The 26,918-nt window shown below is 43.3% G+C and overlaps 2 protein-coding genes across 3 annotated transcripts in view; both read left to right on the top strand.

The window, feature by feature from the left end:
* UROC1 (urocanate hydratase 1) overlaps positions 1-12,018 on the top strand; it is a 37,386-nt gene extending 25,368 nt beyond the window's left edge. The window contains exons 15-20 of one of the 2 annotated variants that reach the window (XM_021531705.3): positions 1,741-1,811; positions 2,712-2,810; positions 3,228-3,327; positions 6,086-6,167; positions 11,153-11,252; positions 11,774-12,018. In XM_021531705.3, the coding sequence (XP_021387380.2) occupies positions 1,741-1,811; positions 2,712-2,810; positions 3,228-3,327; positions 6,086-6,167; positions 11,153-11,252; positions 11,774-11,914 (593 nt within the window). In that variant the 3' untranslated portion in view covers positions 11,915-12,018. The remainder of the gene's footprint in view (positions 1-1,740; positions 1,812-2,711; positions 2,811-3,227; positions 3,328-6,085; positions 6,168-11,152; positions 11,253-11,773) is intronic. The other variant, XR_002465557.2, reaches the window with a different exon arrangement.
* Positions 12,019-15,349: 3,331 nt separating this feature from the next.
* On the top strand, positions 15,350-26,818 carry ZXDC (ZXD family zinc finger C). The gene is made up of 10 exons (XM_031505938.2): positions 15,350-16,364; positions 16,832-16,984; positions 17,830-17,908; positions 18,034-18,164; positions 18,759-18,929; positions 19,495-20,180; positions 20,876-20,960; positions 22,735-22,907; positions 23,701-23,802; positions 24,638-26,818. The coding sequence occupies exons 1-10, from the start codon at positions 15,350-15,352 to the stop codon at positions 24,722-24,724; spliced, it is 2,682 nt and encodes an 893-aa protein (XP_031361798.1). The 3' UTR covers positions 24,725-26,818.
* The last annotated feature ends 100 nt before the right edge of the window (positions 26,819-26,918 follow it).

Below are 26,918 nucleotides of genomic sequence, written 5' to 3'. Positions count from 1 at the left end.
TTTTATTTTGTTGGGGTTTTTTAGAGATATTTCAATGAACCCCCATTACATCTATTGTAACCTATGTGAACAGTGCCCACTACCTTCTAGAGGCTGCTTCCTTAAAGCTTCTGAGTGGCAGCACAATCCTATTAGGACAGCACTAGCAGCTGTTTCATCTTTCACTCCCTGCAAAGTGAAGTGCTGACATGTTAATCCTCATTGCAGAGTTTAGAAGCTATCACTTGAAGCCAACCCCTCGAGCACTGACAGGTCTCTTTAGGATCATTAAAGCTCTTGGTATGGAAGGCCTGCCTCTGCAGGAATGAGCATATTTTTCATTTCCCTTAAACAATGTCTTTAACATAGGTTTAATGTGAGCTTCTTAACACTTTCCTCTGTCCTTTTTCCAGTTTTACCCTGCATAACTGCTGTCATACTGCCTAGTGCAGAAGCAGTAGTCCAAACATTCTTCTCAGGGACAATTTCAAGTTAGCAGTGTGCAGTTTCTCCAGCTTGACTTTGAAACATAAGTTGTCTGTATGTTATAATTGCCATAAAAAGGGGTGAGAGCTGGAGAGTAATTTGGCATCTGCAGAGATGATTGCCTTGCAGGTCCAGTGCATGAGCAGGTCACTGTGCTGTCACAGGCCAGCTGAGCCCAGGTAGCAGAGTGTGACTATCAGGGCAAGGTAATGTGACACAGCTTAGCCCCAGAGAAAGAGCTTACAGACATTAACTTCTTCAGCCACTGTAGCCCCATCTGAGCTGTAAAACCTCCTGAATGAGGACAGCAAAACAATATTTCTGTCCCATTACTTACCCCTTATCCCTTTTGTGACTCACTCACTACAGATGGTGCTGTGCCTTTGGAGGCAGCTGATTGTTCTGAAGTCACCATGTATCTGATAGATATGTGCCATATTTCACTGTCTCTCACTTGAAATATCTTTATTCTTATTCCTTTTTAGTTTGGCTGATTGAGATGGAATGAGTCAGATATAAATGAAAAGAGGACCTGGAGAATGATAGCATATTATATATAATTGTCTTCTTAGGTAACATATACATCTAAACAAGGTGTAGGGTGGATTAATGCATAAAGTAACCACCGCATAATAAATTTTCCTGTGCAGTTTTTGTTCCATAGAAGTGTGAGGCAACAAACCTCTTAGTTGGATAAAAGATCTCAGTCTTATCTTGGTACAGAGACACCCAAGGACCACGTTGTACAGAATAATTGCTGTGCTGTAAATCTCTATCCAAGATATGGTGTCCATTGGTGTAACTTATCCTCAAGTGTGTGTTGAGAGCTGCTTTTGAGAATTTCTGCTGGCTGCCTCAAAGGAGTTATTCACTATGCGGTACAAGGCTGGATTGCAGTACCCAATATCCTGGAGTTTGATGAAATGACTAATTTGGCAAAGATTAGTAATAGATTGGCATTTAGTAGGCAGTAAAACAGGTGACCAAAAATGGACAGTACATGTAAACTATATTTCATTTTAATTTAGTTTGCTGAAGATCCAAAAGGGAGTTATCATTCTAGCTTTCCCCTGAGTGGCATCTTGTACTTTTCAAGAAAAATATGATGCAGTTACTGCATCAGCCGCACAGAGAACTTTATACAGCATTTCCTATATGCATGCTTGTATCTGAGAGTATAATGTGACTCCCTAGTGCTGCCAGATGAATTAAAGTAAATTCAGAACATACTGCATTACTTTCCAAACTGTATTTTTGCTTGTTTTCTCTCGCAAGTGAGCACATCTGTGAAGCAGCAGTACCACGACAACATCCGCTGGATTCGGGAAGCCGGCAGGCACAGCTTGGTAAGTGCACAACCCCCTGCAGCAGACGTGGCTGCTCCTGGTCCTGAATGCAGGCCTGGACAGCAGGAATGGATGGGAATGAAAACACAATCTGTAGCTCTTGGGGCTGACAATTGAAACCTTCTCTCCACAGCAGGATTTTAGGCTGAAGTGAAGCAGCTCTTTCCCTTCACTTCCTCATCTGGAAATGTTAAAATAATCCAGTAATATCTGCTCTTGTATCTGGAATGAAACGTATCTGTGATTCACCCTCCACTTCAGTTCTTTCACGGTGCTATTCAAATATTCCTCTTGGCATTGCTGTGGACCAAGCTCCTCACACGTGCAGCTCCCAGAACCCTTTCCAAAACAGGAGACAGGGCTGAAGAGCTGCCATCCTTCTGCACTGTGGGAAGCAAGACACCAATGGATCATCCTCTGTTTTCCTTTTAGGGCAGGCTCTCCCTGTGAAGCCAACAAGTGATGCTGTAGAGCTTATATGTGCTCTCCCAGTCTGGAAGCACAGCAGAGCTGTGCAGGACAGATGTTCTTTGCCACATTTCTCTTCTCTTCCAGCCCACTGTTACCAGTTCCAAACCTCTGCTTCTCAGCTGTTGGGAAGGGATTTGTTGATAGGGGGATTATAGCCTAGCAATCAGGTTGAGTTAAAGAGTGGAATTTACTGGGCAGTGGCAGCTGAATAGAGAAATACATCTCATGGATTCTGTGAGTGAAGATAAAACTAAGTTCAAAGAGGGATTTGATTTTTTTTTTTTTCCTGGAAGCTGGATGTTGGTGAAGAAATAATCTGTACTTTCTTCTTTGGAAGGAAAGGGGTCAGTCCTGTGATTCCATTCATCTGGAACCTGAAGATAAGCCAGTGGCAGAGAACCTTATCCCTCTGTCATTTTTCTTTTGCAGGTCGTTGGCTCTCAAGCCAGAATCTTGTATTCTGATCAGAAGGGTCGGGTGTCTATAGCTGTGGCTATCAATCGAGCCATTTCTGAAGGAAAGATTAAGGTTTATCTCTTTTGTCTTGATATGCTCTGCTAATTGTGTTTAATATCTGAGACTGGGGAGGCAGGTGGGAAAGGAGAAAGCTTCAAGCAGTGAGAGCAGGAGTGCCTGTCATTTACATGGGGCCAGTTTGTGTTAGAGCTCATTTCTCTCTGCCTACCACCACTGTTGTGCTCTGTCACAGGAGGGAGGTGGGTTTAGAAACTCTCTGAAATTTTGTTTCATGATGAGACTGTCTAATTTTCTGTTTGGGCACCCACAAGCACTCTGTGATTTGCAGAGGGCACAAAGCAAGGACTGTAACTCCTTAGTAGGGGCCCAAATATTAAGACTTAAGACAGAAGTGAATTGAGCAGATAATGCCCTCAGTAGCAGTGTCAGCCTGGAGGATTCCACTGTCTTGTCCTTGTTTTTTTCCAGGCTCCAGTGGTCCTCAGCAGAGATCACCACGATGTGAGTGGGACTGACAGCCCTTTCAGGGAAACATCCAACATTTATGATGGATCAGCCTTTTGTGCAGGTCAGTGGAACAGCTGAGGCTTGTCTGCCTGGGCCAGCAAGGAAATGGCTTTAAACAGAAATAGCTATTTTATGCAACATTTTTTAAATGTTTTTGTTTAAAAAACACCCTTTAATCCCAATTAATCCGATTTCCTGAGAAGCTTTGTGGGATTTAACAATAGAGACACAAATGTGGAGCTGGTTACATAGGAGAGGTCCTGAACACTGCTGGAAATTCCAAGAAAATGCACCAGATGTATCTGAATGCAAATGGAGAGCAGTCTCGGAGGATTTTATCTTCTGTTTGATTTTAATTTGGTATCTCATTATTTCAAACAGGTGATCTGATTACAGCCATATTTCCTTGGAATCCACAAGATTAAAATCAGGTCTATAATAATATTTTACTTAAAGCAAAGAGGTTCACAGCTGTTTTCATTCCATTGCCTGAAGAAAACAGTGTGGAGTTTCTGAAAGTAACTTTTCTGGTCATGAGGAAATATTGATGGTAAAGTCATAAGAATAAAAGCCAGGCCTTGCTGCTTACTTAAAGTGTGACTGGGCAAATAATGTAGATTTGCTCTACGAAAGGAGACTTTAAATCTGCACAACTGACCTGAGCTAACCAGACTCTGCTTTTCAGTTTGTGAAACCATCTTTTAGAGAAAGAAACCAAAGAAATATCAGGTTGAAGACTTGAAAAAAAAATGGATGAAGCTCTTTTTAACCTTAAATCTTCCTCAATTTTCCATCTGCAAAGTGGAAATTAGGGTAATAGCTTTAGCCCAGTGGTGTTTCTGATGAGCTGACAATCACAAAGAGGTGTGAGATTGGAGGATCTGCTGCTGTAGAAAGAGAAATTGATAGAGGAAGCTGAGCATATTGAATTACTTCCATTATGGGAATTCATAATAGAACCAAATTATGGCTCAATTTCAAGAAGAAAAGTTCCCTGTTAACTGAATTTCCTGATGAAATAAGGCTTTTAACTGTGCCCATTAGTGCCACTTTAACACTTTTTGAGCATGTTGGCTAGTTTTAATAGGGCAAATAGATGCCTTGAATAATGCTTGTTTCTCACAAGCTGAGAGAAAATGGTGCAGCTGCACAGAGAACAGAAATTCAAAGTAATATCTCCATCTTCGCAACATAAGTAATCACCAGGCAATGCCCTCAGAAGAGGGCAATAGAAACAAGGCTTGCTGAACCCCACTGCTCATCATGCTTTGTGGTTTTCTTTGCATTTTGGGATTTATGTGATCCATTTGCCTTCTTCAAGGGCTTATCTAAAGCCTGTTGGCCACTGATATCACTGATCTTTAAAACCAGGCCTAAATCTGTTTTACTGGATGAACCACTGGAGACAATAAAAGAACATCTTAGGTCTTCCTCTCTCACATCTATCCTCTTGCTCCAACACAATTTTTGAGCTGATTTGGGTGAAATTTGTTCCTCTTTAACACACAGGACATTTCCAGAATGTTTGTTTGTCTCATTTTGTTTTCAAGTACCTCAGCCTGAAGGGTCATTGCTGCTCTGGATGTGTATTTCAGCACACACATTTGCAGCCAATGACCTTTATCAAAGCCAAGGAGCAGCAAGCTATTGCATTGTTAGTTCACTCCTTGTCCAACCTCCACTCTTATCAGACCAGTGGCTGAGGAGAAAATCTGTACATTAGAGAAGATGGTGATTTAGATCTCTCCCATTCAGTCTCAACAGCACTGTAATTATGATAATTGCATTCTTAAAGTGACATAAAGTCAGATAAAAGATGCCATAATGGAGCTTTTGAAAGGGTTTAACATAGATTAGCACTTAAGTAAACTAATTTTTCCATCAGGCACATAACTGTGGGTCTGCAGATGTGGCTGGTGGGGATATTGTTGTTTTTCTCTTATTTTTCCTGGTAAAAATATGGCAAGTTATTGCCATATTTTGAATATTTCCTGAATTAAATCTGGATATTTTCAGTAAATTTTACTCTTATCCTCTTTGTGCACCTCTTTCTACCTATCTGGGTATATACTTTAGCACAAATTGCAGTGAATATACAAAATTCTAGTGAACAATTCAGTGGAAATAATGCATTAATCAAATTATATTTGTCTGCTAAATTATATTTCTTTGTTTTTTTTTTTTTTCTAGACAAACCTTCTTAGTGGTTTCAGAAGTTTCTGTCCAGGGTAGAATTCCCACATGTTCAGAGAATTGGGGTAGATATAATTTTCATCCCAACTTTGTCCACAAAATGCAACTCCTTAGCTTTAGGCTGAATTTCTGCACAGGGCTGAAGTAACTCTGCACTCTGATCTGAAAATATTTCAGACTTCTGAGAACTGCAAGGTGTGTAGTGTTCCAGGTGTCCTGTCCATTTTGAATCCACGCACATGGATGCGTCCAGGCTGTTCTTCCATGCCTGAGGTATCCCAAAGGAGTACATTGTATTTCTCTCCACCCTGAAGAAGGAGCTCAGAGCTGAAGAGTGGCAGGTCCTTCAGCTGCCTGTGCTGGAGCACAAATGCAGGAATCACCAGTGCCCTCGTAACCCACAGTGTAAAACTGGCATTTGTTTCCTCTGAAGTCAGGGCAGAGTGAGACAAATCTCTCTTGCCTGTTCCTCCCAGGACTGAGATGTTCAGTGAACACCTCGGAGTGAAACCTGCCTCCAACCCTGCCTTCCCACAGCCCCAGTGAAGGTGTTGGTGGAAGGAGGGAGCAGCACAACACAAAATGAGCGTGGTCCATGGGTAGTAACACCTTTGCTCTCCTCCCAGACATGGCAGTGCAGAACTTCGTGGGAGACGCGTTCAGAGGAGCCACCTGGGTCGCGCTGCACAACGGGGGTGGAGTTGGCTGGTGAGAGTTTTTGTGTTCCTAAAGCTGGGCTCTGGGTCCTGCTCCTGCTGTTGTGTATGTGTGTGGGGAAGGGAGACAGGAGCTGCAGAAAAGATGGGCAGTACCAGAGGAGAACTGTTTTGTGATGGTGGGAAGGGTGGGTTTGGAATCAAGGACTGAAAGGACAAATTATAAAGCAACGTATGGTGCTATATGGCTCTAATTAATGCTCATCTGTCCAGAAAAAGTGTTTTGAACACTGGGCACAGCACAGTTTGAAGAACTTCATTTGATGAACAAGGACAGTGTGCTGTGGTCATTTTGCACAGGTCCTGCTTCCAGCACTGTTTTCACACATGCACAGCCAGAGTGTCAGTGGATGGATTCTGTTCAGGTCTCCTCTCAAGCTGTATTTAAACCTGTGACCTTAGGACCCCAATAGAAATGCTCCTGTGCATGAGGGATTATTGAGACAAACCAGCTGAGGTGCCAGCAAACCCCCAGTCTTTCTCTCCCTGCTCATGCCTGGGTAGCATAAAAGACCACAGCCAAGTAAGGCCTGAACTAAACACCTCCTTCACATGGCATGCAGAACTAAGCCACTTGCCTAAAAAGAAAAGCAGAATGAAAGAAATATTCTATATGGAGATGGAAATTAATCTCCTCCATCTTCACTGAAAGGCTACATGGATTAGCAGAGATGCAGGACGTGGGGGAGCCTGGCCACACTGCAGTCTTTAGTTCTGGTTTGTACTTTCCAGCATACTCCAGCCAAGCCTCTCCCATTTTACAGTCATGTCATCATTTGGTGTTATCAGCAATCAAGAGAAGCACAACTCTGTTAAATACTGTGGTGAACCCTCATACTTCCCTGTTTCAAACAGTGCTGGAATATGCTAAAACCAGCAAGCCAAAGAACTTGTAGCAGATGTTATCCTCAGAGACATTTTATGATAATTGTTATTCATCTGGATGAGCTGAATCTAGAAAATATCCCTTCAGGTCAGTTGAAGAACTCCCTCTCTGTACTCTTAATTCCTTTGATTTCTGTGACATAAATACTGCATAGAAGGGTACAAGAGAGCAAAACTGAACAATGGAAAAGAAAACTTTATGAGGACTTAAGCACATGGAATGAAGATTTGCCTTTGTGATAAGTACCCACAGCCATGATTTCATTGACAATTTCCATAATTGTGAATGGAAAGCACACACCAGAATGTCTCCCTACTCTGGTCATCTCAGACTGATGCTCCAGAGATAGTAGCAGACAAATTCTGTCTGAATTTCCTCAGCTGAGTTTAACATTTTAAAATATCTGCTTATCAAATACAAGCAAAAAAAAATCACTTTTCACAACATGTTGTGTGAAGTATTTGGGATATTTTTGTGATAATTATAATTATTAGAATTCCTAAAAGAATTGCTTAGGCCATGAATGTTCTGTGCCTTGAAGATGCTTAATTCAAATGATACAAATTATCCTATTCCTTTCTGGTCTCTCTAAGGCTGATCCTTCCAGGACACTTTTAGCCCTCTGTGCTGTTCAAAGATAGCTTGGCTGAATGGTGAGCCTGCCCTTAGCTCTAGAAAACTGGCCCTGATCACACTGCAATTTCAATTATACTGTTTTAGTTGTTTTGTAAGTGGAGTTACATCATTAAAAGAAACTTTGCCACAAGGCAGAGCAGATTTATGCTGTAATTTATGTAATACATCAGAAAATTTGAGTGTGGCCATTCACTGAAATCAAAATATCTCTGGAGAAAACAGAGTTTGGTTCTCCTTTTTGCCCTTTCCTATGGCTGCTTGGGGGCTTGTGATGGCAGAACAGTATCTGCTTGCCCTGTTCTTGGAGCAGCAAAGCCCTCTGTGATAAATTACTGTGCCTCAGTGAAGAGTGCAGGGCCTGAAAATTCGGAGTGTGCCTGCAGAGCCTTGAGCACCACGGTGCTGGGGCTCAGCTGTGGTGGCCGTGTCGTGTCACCCTAAAGCCAGGCCAGGCTTGGCTGAGGTGGCACCACCCTGGCAGGTGAAAGGGCTGCACCCCTTTGCCTTCTGAGGAGACAGAGCAGTATTTTAAAGGTGGCAAAAGAATAAAAACAAACCCCCAACCATGAAAAAATTGTTTTCTTTGCCTGGAGAAGATAGACGCTTTTAACTGGCCCTGTTTTGATTTTTTTCTGGAGTGCTAAAAATCCACCTGACTTTGCCATAAAGAAATCTCTGTCTTTGATAAACTCTTTTTGTCATCAGCTGATTTGGAAATGTGAAAGTTTATATATGTTTATAAACAAAAATACATGTGATTAGAGAGAAATCCAGTTGTCATTGGCAAGGTTCTGCCCTGGGAATTCAGAAATGGATAACTGAACTGTTTTTAGCTGCCAGTCCTTCCTGCAGAGGCTGGGCTTGCCTGGAACTGCTGGCAGATTTGCTGTGTCTTCCCATTGAGACTGCACAAGTGCCTTTTACATGCTTTATTTTCTGTTACAACCTCATAGGACAAACAAGAAAGGCAGGATTAATATTTATTTAGCTGGGATCTGCATCACATGTACTCTGGGAGAGATGGAGAGACTTAAGATTAACATAGTCTTGACTATAATTACAGCAAAGGACTGTTACTCATTTTTTGCTGCCTGTTTGTTTGCAGCAGAATTTGTATTAGCACAGAGCCTGGATAACCTGTAGTAACAAAAAGGCAGAAGCAATTTAAGAATCCATCTGCACTGTTGACAGTGTGACATCTTGATTGTGAGAGAGGCCTTGTTTTCTTTGATCATCTTAGGAGGAGACATCTGGAAATTATAGGAGGTAGCTTAGGTCAAAATGCCACATGTTTCTTTAATTACCTGAAAATGTGACCCAATGCTAATGAAGGCAGAGAGAAGTTTTTTTCTAGAAAATCCATCATAACAAACATTGGTATTTAATGTAGGAGTGGTTTTAGGCAGTAGAACAGATCCTGGTGAGTGACTCTGATTTGCACTGGAGTAACTCCATGGAAATCGATGGAAAGGCACTAAATTTACCAAGTGCAAGTAGATCAGATGCTCCTTGGGATTCTGTGGACAGAGGGAATTTTTGCCACTGAAGGAATATCATCTCCTTCTATGGAATATCTTTATAAAACACTGGTTCAGAGGTTGGGGTTTCTGTGGATTTGAACTCTGACAGAGAGAGTAGTGCTCTGTTCTTTGGTCTCCGTACACAGGAGCAGCAGATATGGTGGACTAACTGCCCTGGCACAATTACATTTGTTGTCATCCACTCTGGTCTCCTCTTTTGGAGAGGACAGTAACAACATGAGTTATTCAAAAAGTAGAATTTGCATGAAATACAGATGTTTGGCTGTTTGTATTCATTCCCAGATGAAACTAAGAGCAGAACTAGTGAGAGACTTCACACAGTAAAAACATCCTGGGAATTAAATTTCAGGCTGAAAAGAGCTGACAGTGTCAATCAAAAAGAATAATTTTATTTTGAAGAGTCATATCTTACAATATTTAAACATCTCGACTGAAAACATGATTTTGTTTCAAATTTTTCAGTTCAAAAACCTAACTCATTAAGTGATCTGCTGTGAGAACTGTCACTTTCAAGACAACTATGCCTTTTAACAGAAAATGCATTTATAATAGTGACATATCTGATAACGGAAAAGTGAAGGGAGTTCAGAGAATAAATTTGATGTGATGATGGTGAGATCTGGAGCCCTGAGTTCCTTGCTGAGCTCTGTGATAATACACAGGTACTGTATGTGAATAGCAGTAGAAAGGCAATTAGCATCACATGAGTAACAGCAATCCATTGAAACTGAGAAAACGTGAGCTCTAGTTTCACGAAGTAGAACTCAGGTCTGTGAAGCTCTAGTTTAGCCTCCACTCCCTATTTCCTCAGAAGCTCAAGTTATTGCTAGAAAATACACATTAAGAAACAATTCCTTCCTGGACTGGAAGACTCTCAACTCCTATCTGATTAATGGGCATGTCTGATGTTGTTCTATGTAAATTTTGTAAACTTATATTAACTATAAAACTTAGAGGACAAAATCCTGCCTCCAGGGATTTCCATTAGTGTCTCATGCAGTGTACTGTTGTATGATGTGTCCTTTCCCTCAGGTGTGGCTGATGCTGAGCTCTAATGCCAGAACTCTCACAGATTTACAGAAAGATTAATCTCCCAGCTGCATCCACCACTATTCACCATATGCCATGGAATGGGAGCTCCAGCAGGCCAGATTCTGAAGTCAGACAAGATGTTTTGCTCTACGTGTTTTCCCTGTCCTTTAAAACCAGACTGTTATTTCCCCCAAGAATAATCTGTTCGTTTTAATGTATTTCTGTTCTTCTTCTGCCAGTAAGTCTGCTTCCTGAAAAGTTGGCACTGATGTCTTTAAACATCTCTGTATCTCATACAAAATGAATGATGGTTTTGGAAATGATTGAGGCAGATGTGCATTAAGTGGTGGTTAACACTTTTTTAATAAAATGCTTATGCTCTGTCATTTGTCCCAAGAGAATATAAATAGATCCATCTGCCTGCTGCTGTAAGCACTGTCACCCTCACGATCCTGGCTAGATGGCAGCTGTAGTGTAGCAAGCATGAGGAGCTGAACCTTTAAAAACACCCTGAGACAGGTAAATCTCTGGCCCATCAGATCTGTTAACCTTTCTCCACCTGTATTTAGAGCCAGTACACAGTGCAGGACTCGGGAGATACAGAGCAAGCTTAATTTTTGGTATCCCTGCTTGGAGCAGATCCTGATTCCCAGCTGGGCATTACAAGAAAGGTGGACTAAGTTTGCTGCAGGTCAGGAAACCTTTGCCTGCTAAACACACTTTTTCTTTTATCATAAGTATAAAACATCACTGATAGTCTCTTATCCAGAATAATTTCTGTATTCTCATCCTCCTTCCTGCAGTACAACCCAACAAATCCTGTAAATGTTGTGGTATTGCTTTGAATTAATTTTATTTGATTCTCTTACTTTTTTCTTTTAGGGGTGAAGTGATCAATGGGGGATTTGGTCTGGTTTTAGATGGGTCCAAGGAAGCTGAAGAACGAGCTAAGATGATGCTCAGCTGGGATGTTTCCAATGGAGTAAGCAAAACTCATATATGTATACTTTAATATTAATTTATTCTCTAGCTGTTGGTAGAATTTCATCCTTACATGCTGGCACAGAATTTGGCTCTTTGATTTCATAGTTGAAAATGCATTGAAGAGACATCTTCCTTTTAAAATATTTATCCCACTATAAAAGCATTTGCTGCTCAAATGATACTGTTATCTAAATCCAGTGCAGGTTTTACAGAACTGGGATGGAGTGCACAATTATTTTTGGTGAGGGAATTTTTTAAGTTTATAAGGTACCTGGCTCTACCAGTGTTTATCTGTACAATGTTATACATGGAAAAGTACCACATCTACTCAAATACTACTCATAAAAATGAAGTATTGCAAAAATTACTTGCAAAATCAGAAGGGAAACTAAAAACTGGCAGAGGGTTGAAAGATTTATCGTCACGAGTTGGGGGCCAGTTTTTGCACAAATATGGTGCAAGGTGGGTGTGGTGAGAGAAATGTCTGATTTTTACACCCTTCATTCTGTTGTCTGACAGGTTGCCAGGCGCTGCTGGTCAGGAAATGCCTTTGCTTACGAAACCATCTGCCAAGCAATGAGGGAAAATGGCACACTGAGGGTGACTCTGCCTCACAAGGTGCTGGATGAGAACATCTTGGAGCAAGCAGTGAAACATTAGTGGTACTCCAAGTGCAATGTTGCTCCTGCAGATATATTTGAAGTTCCTTCCTTGATATCCTGTTTTGCTCTCTGGCCAAACGATAAAAGCCTTGCAAAAGTCTGTTCCATGTGAATTTTTTTCCTCTCTAACTTATGAACGGGGCAAATTTGTTTGTGTTTGTGACAGGTTCGACCAGGAACAGTCTTTTCACCAACATACTTGGAACAATGTTTGCAATAAGAAACTGTTCGTGATGGGAAAGGAATGGGAATTTTTTTCCCTGAAAATTAATGGAAAAAAATCCCCCAACAATGAAACAGTCACTTTTTCCTGATAAAATATAAACTAATGTACAAAAGTAATTCTTAGCTCTCCTGTCTCATGCTAAACATGGTCCTTGCACAACACACAGGCTTCATTCTGACACAAACACAGTGGCAGCAGTCCCTTCCCCCTGTGGACTTGCTCTGGAATGTCACTCAGCCTCCTGGCACTGTGTCCATTACCTCTTGGAATGGAAGGGGGTGTTACACACATACAGCTGCCCGTGCTGCTGCAGAGGGGATGTGATGAACTGCAGTCTGTGAATCTCTGCCCCTGCTAGAGCCCAGGGTACCCGCAGGTGAGCACTGTGCAGTTCTGCATTGCCTCTGCTGCCAAGAAAGGGAAGCGTTTCTTTTGAGTCACGAGTTCTTTACCCTGTTCACGTACTGTGCCTCTCTCCAGATGAACAGTGAGAGTCTGGCATCTGCTTGAAACAGCCTTCTGTGAAGTGCAATCTGCAGTTGATAGGAATTGCTTTACATTATGGAAAAAAAAACCCGCCCACATTGCCAATTTGTATGATTGAGATGGGAGTAGCTGTCAGGCAGATTTGACAGCCTTTGCTTTGACATATGTTATGCATTACCATATTAATAATCACAGTGGACTGGGTCCAAAGTTAGGGTATTGGTATTGTGTGAAACCACTCTAATCTTCATAGCCCAAAAACACTGGTGGTTCTTGCTTTGTCAAGAGGGACAACCAGAAAATACACTGGCTTTTCTTGTACCAAGCTATGTAGAGCTGTTCCATAGACTCATCTTAATTCTGAGATTAAAAGCCACCACAGACAAGATGTTGAAGAAGTATTTATCAAAAATTCTTCACCTTTGTATTATTCAGTACTGGGGTACCTGGCAGCATATTCATCTTGACATCCCAGGCACAAAAGGAACCTTATTTTTATCCTAGTAGCCTTATTGCCCAGAGGACATAACCTTAGGAGTATAGCCATGTTTAATGTCTCCCTGGGAGTTTATAGCTGGACTGCCTGCAGGGACACACAGAACCATTATGGATGAGTGCTATAAACAGCTACAAGTTGAAATACAAATTATGAGGTCTATTAATGAGGCGGCATGAGTTTAGGCAAAATGGAACTCAGTGAACTGCTGAGCAGTTGGTCTTATGTATGACTATTCACTGGAGTTTATTTCAATGATGTGGTTTGTAGTCATATGTATATGTTTAAATCTACTTCAGTCTTTTAACTGTAAATCTCAAGCACTTAAAAATGTGAACTGGCTGAGGTTTATAATACCTTTGGGGAGGGCACAAGGAAACACTAACCTGTTGCTGTCAGGGATGAAAAAGCAGGGGCTTTCCAGCACACAGAAACCATAAATAACCCTGGTGCAAAGTTCCCTTTCTGAGCCCTGCTGAGTCTTGATTTATCTGTCCTCTACTTGTGTGCAGTGAAGCTGAGACTGTGAATAGGCTGTTGTTATGTGGGGGTGCTGATGTCATTTTTAGGTAGCTGACCTCACTGCTGGACAAAGCCAGTGCAGGGAGGGGAGTTTGAAATCCATCCATCTGTAGGCATTGCATCGGATCTGATCTGGGATGTACAATCAGCAAATCTGTGCAGCGCAGTGAAGTCTCAAGCTTGTCAGGCTGAACCATCCTTCCTATGAATCTCAGCACCTTAACGCTTTCCTAAAATGCAAACACTTATCCTGACAACCCCGTGCATGGTTGTAGATGGAGGCAGGAGCTCGGTGACAGGTTTTACGTCCTTCAGCCAGGGATGCACCTTTGTGTTAAGGAATAAACTCGGGTTTATCTTTTCCTAGGAACATGAAGGAAGCCACTGCAAAGACCTCCACAGGGAGATTGGGATGGCTGGGGCTGCCAAGAACAGGGAAGACCCACTCCCAGTGGACCTCTGGGTGAACCCACAGCTCCAGCTTCCCTGGAGCCGAGGGTGCTTGGCCTGGGCTCTAGGAGGTTGGGTGCTCAGAAAGGAGGAATAATCTGAGCAGGAGCAGGATCACAGCACCATCTGCTGGGACTGTTCACCAGTCCCACAGCAGCAGGGAACCGGTCAATTTCCATAACAAATACAGGATAATTTTACCTTTTCCTTAAGTGTTTGAGAGCCATAAGGTAGCTGAACGTTCTCCCAGAGAAAGATTTGCCCAAGAATAAATTTTTAAATACATATATGCATTAGCTGAATTTGTAGGATTTTTTTTCCTTTTTTTTTTTTGGTGCTGCTCTATTTTGGGTGATGCTGTGCCATGGTCATGCTTGAAATGTGACATTGCATTGCCCAGGGCTGGCCTGTAGTGCTGTTTCCATATTTCCACTCATGGTACGCACGGTGCTTTGCTAAAGGATTTCCCTCTCTCAGCATGGCTGCACCCTTAGGACTGCTCCTGCACAGGACATCCAGGGACACGATCCTGCCCCTCTGTTTGTGAGGCCACATCTGGGATGCCGTGTCCAGTTCTGGGCTCTTCAGTATGAGAAAGACACGGAGATAGTGGAGAGGTTCAATGAAGGGCCACAAAGATAATTTGGGGTCTGAACATCTCTGGTGGGGAGAGACTGGGCGTGTGGGGCTTGTTTATTCTAGAGACGAGAGAGGGGATCTCATGAATCCATATAAATATCTCAAAGGTAGGTGACAAGAGGATGCTGCCAGAGTCCTTTCAGTGGTGCCCAGCAACAAGATGAGCAATGGCCATAAACTAAAACAGATGTTTCACCTCAACACGAGGGAAAACTTTACATTGAGGGTGACTGAGCACTGAATAGCTGTCCAGGGAGGGCGTGGGGTCTCTCTGGAGCCACTCAAACCCCACCTGGACGTGATCCTGTGTCACCTGTGACCCTGCCTTGGCAGGGAGGCTGGGCTGGGTTATCTCCAGAGGTCCCTTCCAACCCTAATTCTGGGCTCTCCCTGACCACTGGCGGGGGCATCAGCACCACCCCCAGGAGCTGCGACGACTCCGGCGGTGCCACGCCGGGTGTCGCGGGAGCCGCTCCGTCCCGTCCGCCGCTCCGCTCTCCGGGTTTCCGCGGCGCCGCCCCGTTCCGCGGCTCCGCGCTCCGCGTTTCCGCCGCGGCCCGCGCCGGCCCCGCCCCGCGGCTCCGGTTTCAGGCGCTGCTACAGGGACCCCCAAGATGGAAACGCAGGGGCTGCCGGCCGCGGAGGCGGCCCGCGCCCGGCCCGCCGCGCAACATGGCGGCCCCGCCGCGCCGCCCGCCTGGGACCCGCCGCCCGCCGCGCCCGCCTCCTCCGCCGGCAGCACCCCCGCGCCGGGCCTCTACGTGAGCTTCCCGGTGCTGCTGCTGGAGGAGAAGCCGGAGCCCGGCGCCAGCCCGGCGCCCAGCGCTCCGCCGGCGGGGCCCGCGCCCGACAGCGACGGGCTCCTGCTCGTCTTCAACGTGGTGCGCGGCGCGGCCGAGCCCGGCGCGGGCGGCGGCGAAGCCGGGCGAGCCCAGCCCGGCCCGGCGCCCGCCGAGCCGCCGGAGGAGGCCCCCGGCTCGGCCCCGCCGCCGCCTCCTCCCCCGCCGCCGGCACCGCTGCCCCCCGCGGGCGGCGATGGCGGCGACGGGGCGGAGGACGGCGCCTTCTCGGGGACCATCACCATCAACAACCAGAGCCTGCTGGTGCGCATCGAGAACGGCGTCCTGACGCTGGGGCCCGGCGCCGAGCAGCCCGCGGGCGCCGCGCCCGCCGCCAGCCCCGCCGAGCCGCCGGGCGGGCCGCGGCCGCGCTCGCCGCCGGCCTTCCCGTGCCCGGAGCCGCGCTGCGGGGAGGCCTTTCCCCGCAAGCAGCAGCTGCGGCTGCACCGGCTCTCGGCGCACGGCGGCGGCGAGGACGGGCGCGGCGGGGCGGCGCGGCCCTTCGGCTGCCCGGTGCCGGGCTGCGCCTGGTCCTTCGCCACGGCCTACAAGCTGCGGCGGCACCTGCACTCGCACGACAAGCTGCGGCCGTTCGCCTGCGCGGCGCCCGGCTGCAGCAAGCGCTTCACCACCGTGTACAACCTGCGGGCGCACAGCCGCGCCCACGAGCAGGAGGCGGCGCACAAGTGCGAGGCGTGCGGGCAGCGCTTCCCCAGCGCCGCCCGCCTCGCCGCCCACCGCCGCCGCAGCCACCTGGAGCCCGAGCGGCCCTTCCGCTGCGACTTCCCCGGTAAGCCGCCTCTGGGGCTGGGCTCCCTTCCCTCCCCTTCCACAAACTGCGGGCCCTGCCCTCCGGTCGTGCCGCGCTCGGCTCGCTTCTTCTGCTCCCGCTTCTCCTTCCCCTTCGTGGTACGCTGGAATGTCAAGGAAGGTTCTCCTCCGGGCCGCCTCAGTTACCAAGAGAAAAAGTTTGGGAGCTGGAGGAGGCTGTACCTTTCCTCCTGTGACTTCGTGCTGGTGCAGTGAGACGCCCCGTTAAGCCAGGCGATACTGATTGCCCACCTTGGCAAAACAATTGTAATTCCTGTGAATAATGTGTAGGATTTCACAGTTTGGTTTTTTTTCCTTTTCCCCCATGTAATATCCTGAAAAACGATCCTGAAATTACCTCGCTAAAAGCTGGGAGGGAGAAAAGAGTGCACTTTTCAAAGTGACGAGTTTTGTCAAGCAGATGTGCTATTTCCCCTTTGTCCCCAGGCTGTGAGCGAACGTTTATCACAGTGAGTGCATTATTCTCCCACAATCGAGCCCACTTCAGAGAGCAAGAGCAGTTCTCCTGCTCATTCCCTGGCTGTAACAAGCAGTATGACAAGGCCTGCCGGCTGAAAATCCACATGAGGAGTCACACAGGTATTCACAGAAACTATTTGTACACAGGGGAGCACATGTGGAAGTGAACTGCAGTGTGCTGGAAAATCTGAAAGTCAGGAAGGGTAACAGTAGTTACTTGGAGTCAGTGAAAGCATTTGATTCTTGGCCTTCTGGGGGTAGGAGTCCCTGAATCAAGTTGTAATATGCACATATGCAAAGCTGTGGCTTTTGTCACACATGCAAAAATGTGGATTTTGTCATTGTGCATTCTGTCCAGAAAAAACTATCCCAGCTCTGTTCCAAAGTTTGTAGATGTTCAAAACGTTGCATAAATCTTACTCTTGATACAAACAAACAGCTGAAAAACTCTCAGAACATGTGGAATGTATGTACCAAGGTTTGGAATAGCAAGAAGATAAATTTCAGCTCTGGCAAACATGCCTGACTTGCAAGGACCTGCAAAGTTGAAATACAACCTTGTCATGTTACTGGTGTGTCCTCTACTGTCCTCTCTTTTCTTGGTTTTGTGGTTTTCCAGTTTTGAGGGTTTTTTTAAAGTGTCATTTGAAGTTCATAGGTGTGATGGAAACCAATGTCACATACTTCACAGTCTTGTAATCAAGACATAGTGGTAGATCACGAAAACAGGAGAAAACAGTTCAGTTGTGTTTTTGTTTTGATTAGTGCTGTCACTGTCTGTTGAAGCACCTTGAGGATAGCCCAGATTGTAGGAAGGGGAGGGGATGATATAGTACTCTGCAGTGCATTGCAGGGGGGGCTGGTTGTCTTGTCTTAAATTAATTCAACTTAAGCAGACTTTAATATTTTCTAGTAGCGGTATGTGTTTTGTATTAGATTATTAATGTAACATTTTTTTATTCAAGGTGAAAGACCTTTTATCTGTGACTTTGAAGGCTGTGGTTGGTCTTTTACCAGTATGTCCAAGCTCCTGAGGCATAAAAGGTAAAGGAAGCTTTTTCTGATTGTACTGTCCTAAGCCACTGGCTGTTTGCTTGTCTTTGTTTCTCTTCCACTAGCTAAGCAGTAGTGGATTTAATCATGCCAATGACAATTTCCTTGCCTTGTAGGAAACACGAAGATGACAGGAGATTCATGTGCCCAGTAGAAGGCTGTGGGAAGTCCTTCACAAGAGCAGAACACTTGAAAGGACACAGTATAACTCACCTCGGTACAAAGCCATTTGAGTGTCCAGTAGAAGGTATTGCTCCACTCTCATATGTGTTTCTGGTAACTGGTGTGTATTTTTGTCTAAAGGTTCACGAGTGCTTGGTACAGGACTGGAACAATTAAGAGCGAATCTTCTAACAGGGTTTGAAGAGGTAAAACTAAACGGAAGTCTTGAACAAGTGATCATTCCCAGAGTTAGGAATGACAGAGCAAACTCTGTTTCATACTGTAGCTTGACCACCCTCACCACTTCAGTGGGACTCCAGAAGCAAAGAGTTTTGTGTGTGATCTGGATTATTCAGCTCTTTAAAGTAAAGCAGCTCTACTTGATTGTTTCTCCCCTGCAGGTGTTTCCTGCAGTTGTCATGAAGAATTTCAGGTGCCATAGTGTGAAAAGGTTGTGCTTTACACTGAATGACTTAAGAGTTTCATGTTGTCAGAAACAGGTTGTTAAACTGTCTTACCCTTTGACTGGTTTACTTTCTTGTGGTTCCTCTGAGTGTATGCACAGGTGCTGAAAAGTAGCAAGTAGAGGATATTCTGATTTGTTAAGACATTAAATATGAATAGTAAAGAGAAGCTTCATTAAATTTGAAACTTGAAAGCCTTATATATCTTCTTGCAGGCTGTTGTGCAAAATTTTCAGCACGAAGTAGTCTGTATATTCACTCCAAAAAACATCTTCAGGATGTGGACTCGTTAAAGACCCGGTGCCCTGTTTCCAGCTGTAATAAACTGTTCACTTCCAAACACAGTATGAAAACGCACATGGTCAAGCAGCATAACTTCAGCCCAGGTAAAGTGTTTGTCTCTGGCTACCAGAGGGTGCAGTGGAAAAATTAAGTGTTTTATTAAGGAAAATGTGTAATTACTGATGTTGAAATCTGAGTTCCATTGATATGAATGATAGAATCTTATCTGAGACCGAAGTTGGTTTCACCCTCCTCTAAAATTTTCAGTGGGATCTCTGAGTATCAGAAAGTGATACTTGAGCTTCACCTCTGAAATTGGGAGAAATTGCAGCATTTTTCAGTTAATCAAAGCTTGTCCTTTTCCATGCCATCTGTAAAATATGAATAAGGACTAAAAGGATTTCTCATTTCACCCTCTTCAGTCCTCTACAACTTGTACTTAGCCTGCACTGCGTTAGTGTTGTTTTTTGGCAAGTGCTTTTATAACTCATACTTCTCAATAAAAGAATGAACTTATTTTGGTAGGCTGCTTTTCTCTACATCTGTTTTCAGGGAAGGTGGAAAGTGTTTTAGTAGGCTAAAAATACAGATTTTAATGGCATTTTAAGCTTAATTTTGTTCCCGTTGTCTGTGGAAGCTCTGTCTTATAACCAAACCCTTCTCTTCCAGATCTCCTAACTCAGCTGGAAGCAACCTGCTCCCTCACCCCCAGCAGTGAACTTGCTAGTCCAGGGCAGAGTGATCTCAGCAACATCGACCTCGTATCCCTGTTTTCCAACGTGTCCAGTAACAATTCTGGAGTAACAGGAGACATGGCGCTGGTGAACTCTGGCATCGTCACGATCGATGTGGCTTCGGTGGGCTCGACGCTGGGGGGGAGCCTGCCTGTCAGTAACAGTTCCCTAAGCCAGGCAGTTGATCCCTTGATCCTGGTGGCGAGCAGTGACGTGCCCCAGAGCCTGGACAGTTCTCTCCTGCTGGGAACCAGTGCAACAGTTCTACAGCAAAGCACTTTAAATTTGGATGATGTACAGACTGTCAATGCCGAAGCCTTGGGTTCGCTGGCATCTCTGTCAGTGAGGAATTCCAGTCAGGACGTGCATGGGTTGACGTGCAGCAATAATTTAACAATAGACACAGCCACTTTGACTCCTTCCAGCAGCCTCGGCAGCACCAATGTGCCTGAATTACTGACATCCATTAAAGCTGAACGGAATTTGCTGCCCAGCTCAGATGTGGTTGGTCAGCAGGAGGGCAGCAAAGTAGTGACACAGTTTGTGTTCTCCAACCCCCCGGGGAGTTACAGTGCACAGAAGGAAATGGATCTTGGTACAGTGACTGGCAGCTCATTTTTGGTATGGAATAACTGTATTCACTTCACCCCTACATGAGACAGCCTGACTTTGGGGATATATCTGGCTAGAGAGACCTTTCAGATTTTGCAGATCATGCATTTTTGTCTCTCTTTTGATGAAAGATATAGAACGATGTGTTGAGTAGTGTATTTTCACAGGTAGATTCAGTGTGGTGACAAGTCCTAAGAAATACTGAAATTCTGGTGGGGACAATTCAGGAATAACCTTTCAAAATAAGCAGACACCCATCTGAAATGGAATTTGCAAGGATAGCCAAAAATAAATGTTACACGTGTTACTTGTTCATTTTGTTCCAGGAAAAGATTTGGGCTATAACAGTAATTGCAGCATTTTCATCCCAGTCCTCATTCCTCTTTTAAGTACTTTTCCCTTTCTGTTTCACTGTGCTATTGCAGACTTAACTTTTTGTTTATGTTACGAAATGCATGTTTGCACTCTTGAAATCTGAACACTTACAAATGTGGAGTTAACTTCTTGTTGAGCTCCAGATATTGAGTAGATACAGGGAATTTATTGAAACTAATTAAAAGATGGGGGAAACTAGAATTCAGTGTTTGCAGCATAGAAGATAACTGCATCTGAGAACTTATTAGTGTGTGTTTTCATTATCTTGTTTTGTCCTTAATTCCATAAATCTTGCATCTCTGGGCTTTACTTTTTTCCCCTTTTACTAGGAGAGCAGTGGGTCTGCGAGAACAGACTATAGAGCCATTCAGCTGGCCAAGAAAAAGAAACAAAAAGGGAATGGCAGCAGCACAGGTGAGAAGCTATTAGTACTGTTACATTTACTGAATAAAAATATTTAGTAATTTTGGCAGTGCAGTGGAAGCAGGTTTCTGAGTAATGTTCTTAAATGTGCCATTCTGTTTATTGATAGTTAAAATAATTATGCATGTGGTGTACCATCTGTTACTCAGGATAACCACATTCTGTGGAATATCAGATTCACAGGAAGTTTACAAAGAAATCTGTGCCCTATGTTTCTTGATTATTAACAAGATACTAGTTGTCCATCTCTTCATTTGCTTCTTATTAAAACTAAAAATGATGTTGCTGTGCTTTCTGTTGTTTATGCTTTTGGTCTTATTTTAGGGGTTCTTTTACTCAGTACAGACAACGGAAATTTCAGCTAGATTTTGCCTTTGTGCTTCACTTAGTAACAGTGTTAATGAATTTATTTTTTATTATCTAGATATACTCAAACCTCTCTTATACTTTAGCCTTGTAGAACGTTCTTGTTCAGGGTGAGTTTACGTCATGATTGCAGATGTGACCTCTTAGTTTGACTCAGAGCCATTTGATGTGAATAATAACCATTCCTTTGTCAGCTCAAACGTGGTCATGGTTCCCCGAACTTGCACAAGCTCAGGTGTTTGAGATGTGTCTACCTTTGGGGCTGGGATGGAATATTACAGATTTATGATATATCAATATCATATATATAGAGTGAGTTTAGTGCTGCCTTGCCGTCTCTTAGACCTCCCTCCTCTGAAAATCAAGGCAATAGTTTTTGAGGTGAGTTAAGAGACTAGTTCTGATTTGAGAACTGTTTTGTTTGTGTATTTGTAAAATACATATGCATATTCTGTCTGGTTCAGCAAATCATCACATGGAAGGATAAGTGCTTTATGAAGCTAGTTTTAAGGGGCCTTACATTATCAAACACGTGCATGTATCGTCAAATATGTCTTTTGGACATTAGTTTAAAAAATAGGATTGCACTTTGCATGACTCCTAAGATGACCTCAGAAAATTCCTGTTTCTGTTCCTGTTCAAGATTCCCAGTAGTCCCCTTTTCACCAGCTGTTGCCTTAATGGTCTGCTATGCCTCTCACAGTGGTCTAGAGAGTCTTGCATTTCTGATTGGTTTAACTAGATTGAGTGAATACTGTAAAGAGCAGTTCAGTGTTTAAATATAGGTTATCCAAGCCCTTCATTTATTACAGTTTTTTTTTTAAATCCAAACAAAAACCTGAGCTGACAGGACCGTATTCTTATATCTGTTTTGATTAGGGTTTTGGTTTTCAGCTTGTGATACAGCAGCTGGTTCATCCTGCTTTCAACTGAAAAAAAATGCTTAAGGTTATGATAGTTGTACTTGTGTAGGCTGTTCTACCTAGTAGTCCTTGAAATCTTCCTGTAAATAATGATCTTCACTATGCTTTTTTTACAGCTTAGAAAAATCACATGCATGACTTTTCAGGAGATGAGTTGCAGAATGAAAAGCAGAAAATGCAATCCTTAATTCCTTTCACACCACAAATATGCTGATACTTATGTGCTACCACAGGGGAGGGTCCTAAGCATAGCAGTTTGTGATTTTTCAATGGTGTTCATGTAAAAAGGTGCTCAGTCAGCAGCTGGAGTTCACCAGCTGAGTGGTCTCTGCCTTTTAGCAGTTGTCAGATGGTGCTTAATTATATTGCACTGCTGTGGGCATTTGCTGTGTGGTATAAACAGCTGCAAAAAGCTGAAAAATGCTAGCAGAAAACTCTAGCAAATTCATTTAAATATTAAAACTGCTTTATTTTAGGGGCATCTGGTTCTGGTCAGAGGAAAAACAAGGGTGGTAAAGTAAGCCCAACCAATTTTTCTTCATCTACTCCTGGCAGTCGACTGGGTGGTAACATAGTTCTGCCGAATGGAGGGCTGACAATAAGGGACCCTGCCACTGGAGCCCAGTATGTGCAAATCCAGCTTCTTCAGGTAAGAGCTGAGGAGAAAAAATGTTCAGCTTCTCCGTTATCCTGACTTCCATTTATGGAAGAATTTAAGTGTTTGTGAACTCAGGTGCTACTGCCCCTGGATGGAGTCTTGAGATCTGCAGTATTCTTACATTATTCCACTTCTTCTTTATAAAGTAAATGAGATGGACATGAAAATGTTCCTGCAAAAAGAAGTTTCAGCCTAAACTGTTATTTCTCTCATCTGTTGAAATAAAGCTTAAAATTAAAAAAAAAAAAAACGAAAACAAAAAACAAAAAAACCCTAATAATTGGTGGGGACTGATTAGTGGAGCATGGCAGGTAATAGGTTTTTTTGCCAGGTGTATCTGTGTAGTATTCAGAGAAAGAGTAAATTCCTTCTCCTTCATTGCTAACAACTCTGGTGTGGAGAGATGTGTGGGCAGAGTTCTCCACTGATCTATTTTTAGATGAGTGTACACATTTGTAACTTTCATGTTAAGTATCAGCTTCGTAAAAAACATGATGAAACTTGTTGCCTGAGTGTCACATTTGTTCAAAGAGGAACCCTTCCTTCCCGTTCAGATTTTGCCAGTGTTCCAAGTTGATGAGGACAGTTGATAATAGGTTGTACACTGAGCTAGGTTCAGATTTAAGTTGCAGTCAGCTTTCCACATCTTGGTGGAGCTGGGCCTTAGTAGTACAGTGCAGTGTCTTTATCAGACATTTTAAGATTGTGAGACTGAGTGAAATTTGCCATATTGTGCCGAGATACCTGGGGGTTGTGTAACTTCATCATGTTTCTGCATTCACAGGATGATTCCCCAGGAGAGGGAGATCTTCCATTTCAGCTGAGCTCTCAGTCTTCCTCGTCACATTCTCAGCTTACAGTGGATTTACCTGTTTACATACTTCAGGTACAGCATGTCAAGCCACTGGGTTTTATTGCCTTGCTTGAATATAAAGACAGTTTACTGTGAGCACTTTCACATTCTGCCTGATGAAAAGACCTTGTTTTCCATTGGGAGTTGAATTCCATTCTTTAGGAATAGTAAGCAGAGGGCTGCACTGCACAATGTATCTTGTGTCTGTTACAACCTTTGACACATCAGCAGTGGTTGGTTTTATTCCTCTGTTACTGAGTAATGAATAACTAAATGTTACTTTTTTTTTTTCTGAAGTGCCCCACCCTTGTTTTCCTGGTCCCATCCTGCAGGTACTAGGTGGGTCAAGAAAGAGGATCAGAATTGAAATGTTGCAGGCTACAGAAAGGGGAGGTGGGAAGTGGGAAATAAATATTGAACCTAAATTTTGGAGTGGTGCCCTTAGGGGAGTGTCAATTAATTTTAAAAGCCTGCTTAGGGACCTCATTTTTTATAGACTCTGCAATGTACCTATTCCTGTCAAGTGGGTTTCTCCTGGATAGAAAATAAATCTTTTTTTGTTGAGGAGGGGCACTTTCCTCAAAACCTATAAGTATGAGAGAAGTGGGACTATTTGCCATGGTAGAGAGTTAATGGAGGAAAAAGTGATTTTAAATCTATTTCCATTAGTAATGCTCATCTGAAGTATTCCATAGAAAAACTATTGCAACACTGTTTAGGTGGGTCCCTGAAGTGGAAGAGCTTTGGGTTTCCCTGAGCTATTCCAGGCTTTTCTCTGGGGTTGAATAAATGTCAAGATAATCTTGCTGATAAGCACTGAAACCATCTAGAAATGAAAGTACTTCATGCTGTCTGTTTGCTTTAACAGGAACCACACAATTCCACTGAGGATGATGCAGGTTCTGATAACTCTCAGTTCACTGGAAGCACAATAAATTTACAGGATCTGGAATGATGATTATTAAGAGCAGTTACTTGAAAACAAATTGGGCAATCATGATGGAGTGAGATTACTGTGTGGGTCTTTTTCCAAGGAAAATACAAAAAGTAGAACTGAAGTATGATGGAACTCTTTGTGATTTGCTTAAGACAGTTGCAGCTGAAAGATTTTCTTTAAAAATGTAAATTCCACTTGATGTGCCTGTGTAAGATACTCTGTCTGCCTGGTGGTTGGGAGGCTGAGGCAGACTGCTGTACAGTGTTGTTTCAGGGAGAAGTACTTTATTACACTTCAAACTGAGGTAATATTTACTGTTTTCACAGGAAAGCAAGTATTCTACAGCTAACAAATGCAAATTTATAATCCTGCCTGCGACAGTTAAAACTTTCCTTCCATTGGTCTCCCCCTGAAGCCAGTGGCATCACAATTAAGAGCTAAATTTTGCAAGTGTTTTCCACACACAAAGAAAAGGATTGTTTCAGCCCCTGTGTTTGGCAGAAAACCAGAATAAAATGTCACATGTAACAAAATTAATGTTCTATGCCATTAAAATGAGATGCTCTAAAATCTTTGTTTTAGAAAGCTAGATTCTAAATGTTAACTTAGCTGTGAATCAGTTTGTAGCTCATGTTGAGTTTCTCCCTTTCCTTGCTCCCGCATCCCAAATACTTTGCTGAATTCTTCCAGCAAAACTTGAAAAAGAAAACTGCAATAGAACTGTACTCACTGTAAGTGATTTGATAAGAGTCCAACAGCATCTGAGAGAGGTTTGTTTTATCTTTGTGTTCCCTTTTTTGGGAGAAATGTTGACGGTCATGTAAATTTAAGCACCTTGATTTTTATCTCATCTATAAACCTCTGCCAAGTTACCTGTGAACTGGTCACTACCTTTTTATTTAGGGTTGTTTGGTGTTTTTGTTTTGTTGATTGAACACTGTTAACACCCTTCTTTATGGTTATCCCAGAGTGTCAGATGCACCTGGAGCTTCTGGCTGGTTTACAAAATATGCAGTTGTCAGAGTATATTATGAGGGGAAAAGAGTTGTTGCCCAGGAAGATTTGCCCCTGAAAAACTGCAGTTTCTCTTGGGGATGGGGGGAAAAGGTTGTATGTACTCTACTTACCTGGATTGCAGACACCTAAATAAGTATAGGGTTGTATAGGGAAAAAAAACCATATTTGGTTATGGTTTAAGGTAGTAATTTAATTGTTTTCTATGGTGATGTTCTGAATGCCTGTAAAAGTATGTATAGGGTTTTGATAAAAGACTGTTTGTACTTTTTTTTTTATTCCCAGTGAGGTGGGTGTATGCACGTATGTGTATTTTTTTTTTACAAAATATGTCACAGAGGAGAATGTTGTGATCTTTTTAATCTTGCACATATTTATTTATTTTACAGTTATACTGATGTTAAATTCACATGAGGTCGTTCAGAAATGCTTTTACTTCCTGTGCCTTTTGAACTATGTATGTGTCCACAGAAATGCTTTTTTGATTGCAGACTTGGGGAGGAAAAAAGCTTACAGGTTCCAGTGAACTTCAGCTCCTGATTTGTAGGCAGTATTATATCTCTGGTTGAACCAGGTATATTTTTCTATCTTCAGCCTAACTGAGCACTGAGGTCTCTCACTCTGAGTTTACAGCTTACATCCAGGGAAAATCTGAACCCTCTCAGGCTAGATTTTCAAACCAGTTGGTAGCTGGTTTGAGATTTACCTGGTGGCTGTACCTGCAGCACAGAGTCCACTCCTGAGAGGTGGAAGGACTGAGGAGGAATTGTGCTGAAGGGTCTTGCTCTAGTGGTCACCATGCTCTCCTTGCAAGCTGAGACTCCTCGAGCTCCCAATGCCTGCATTATTCTGTTCTCAAGGACCATACCAGTTTGTAATCAATTAAAATGGCCAAGGAACACTCCATCTTTTTATGGGACTTGCAACCAAATCTTTCTACTTCTGAAAATGTACCTCACTCAGCTTTGTAAGTGAATGTAAAGTGCTAAAATCTTGAGGGCAAAAACTCGGATCACTTGGCTTGGGCTCCATTGCTGGCAATGGATACCTGAAGAACTGGTGCAAAAGGGTTAATAAAGCTTTTTTTTTTAATGGTCAGTTTGTCACTGGGTATTGTTCTTTGCATGGATGCATCTGACACAAAGCTAGTTACTGGCAGTTGATTTCTGCAGGGAGCTTGTGGTTTTCCTTTGGTTGT

Source organism: Lonchura striata, chromosome 12 (genome assembly GCF_046129695.1).
Source record: "Lonchura striata isolate bLonStr1 chromosome 12, bLonStr1.mat, whole genome shotgun sequence".
In the NCBI taxonomy this organism is placed as follows: Eukaryota; Metazoa; Chordata; class Aves; order Passeriformes; family Estrildidae; genus Lonchura; species Lonchura striata.
This window is presented reverse-complemented; position numbering and strand designations above follow the sequence as displayed.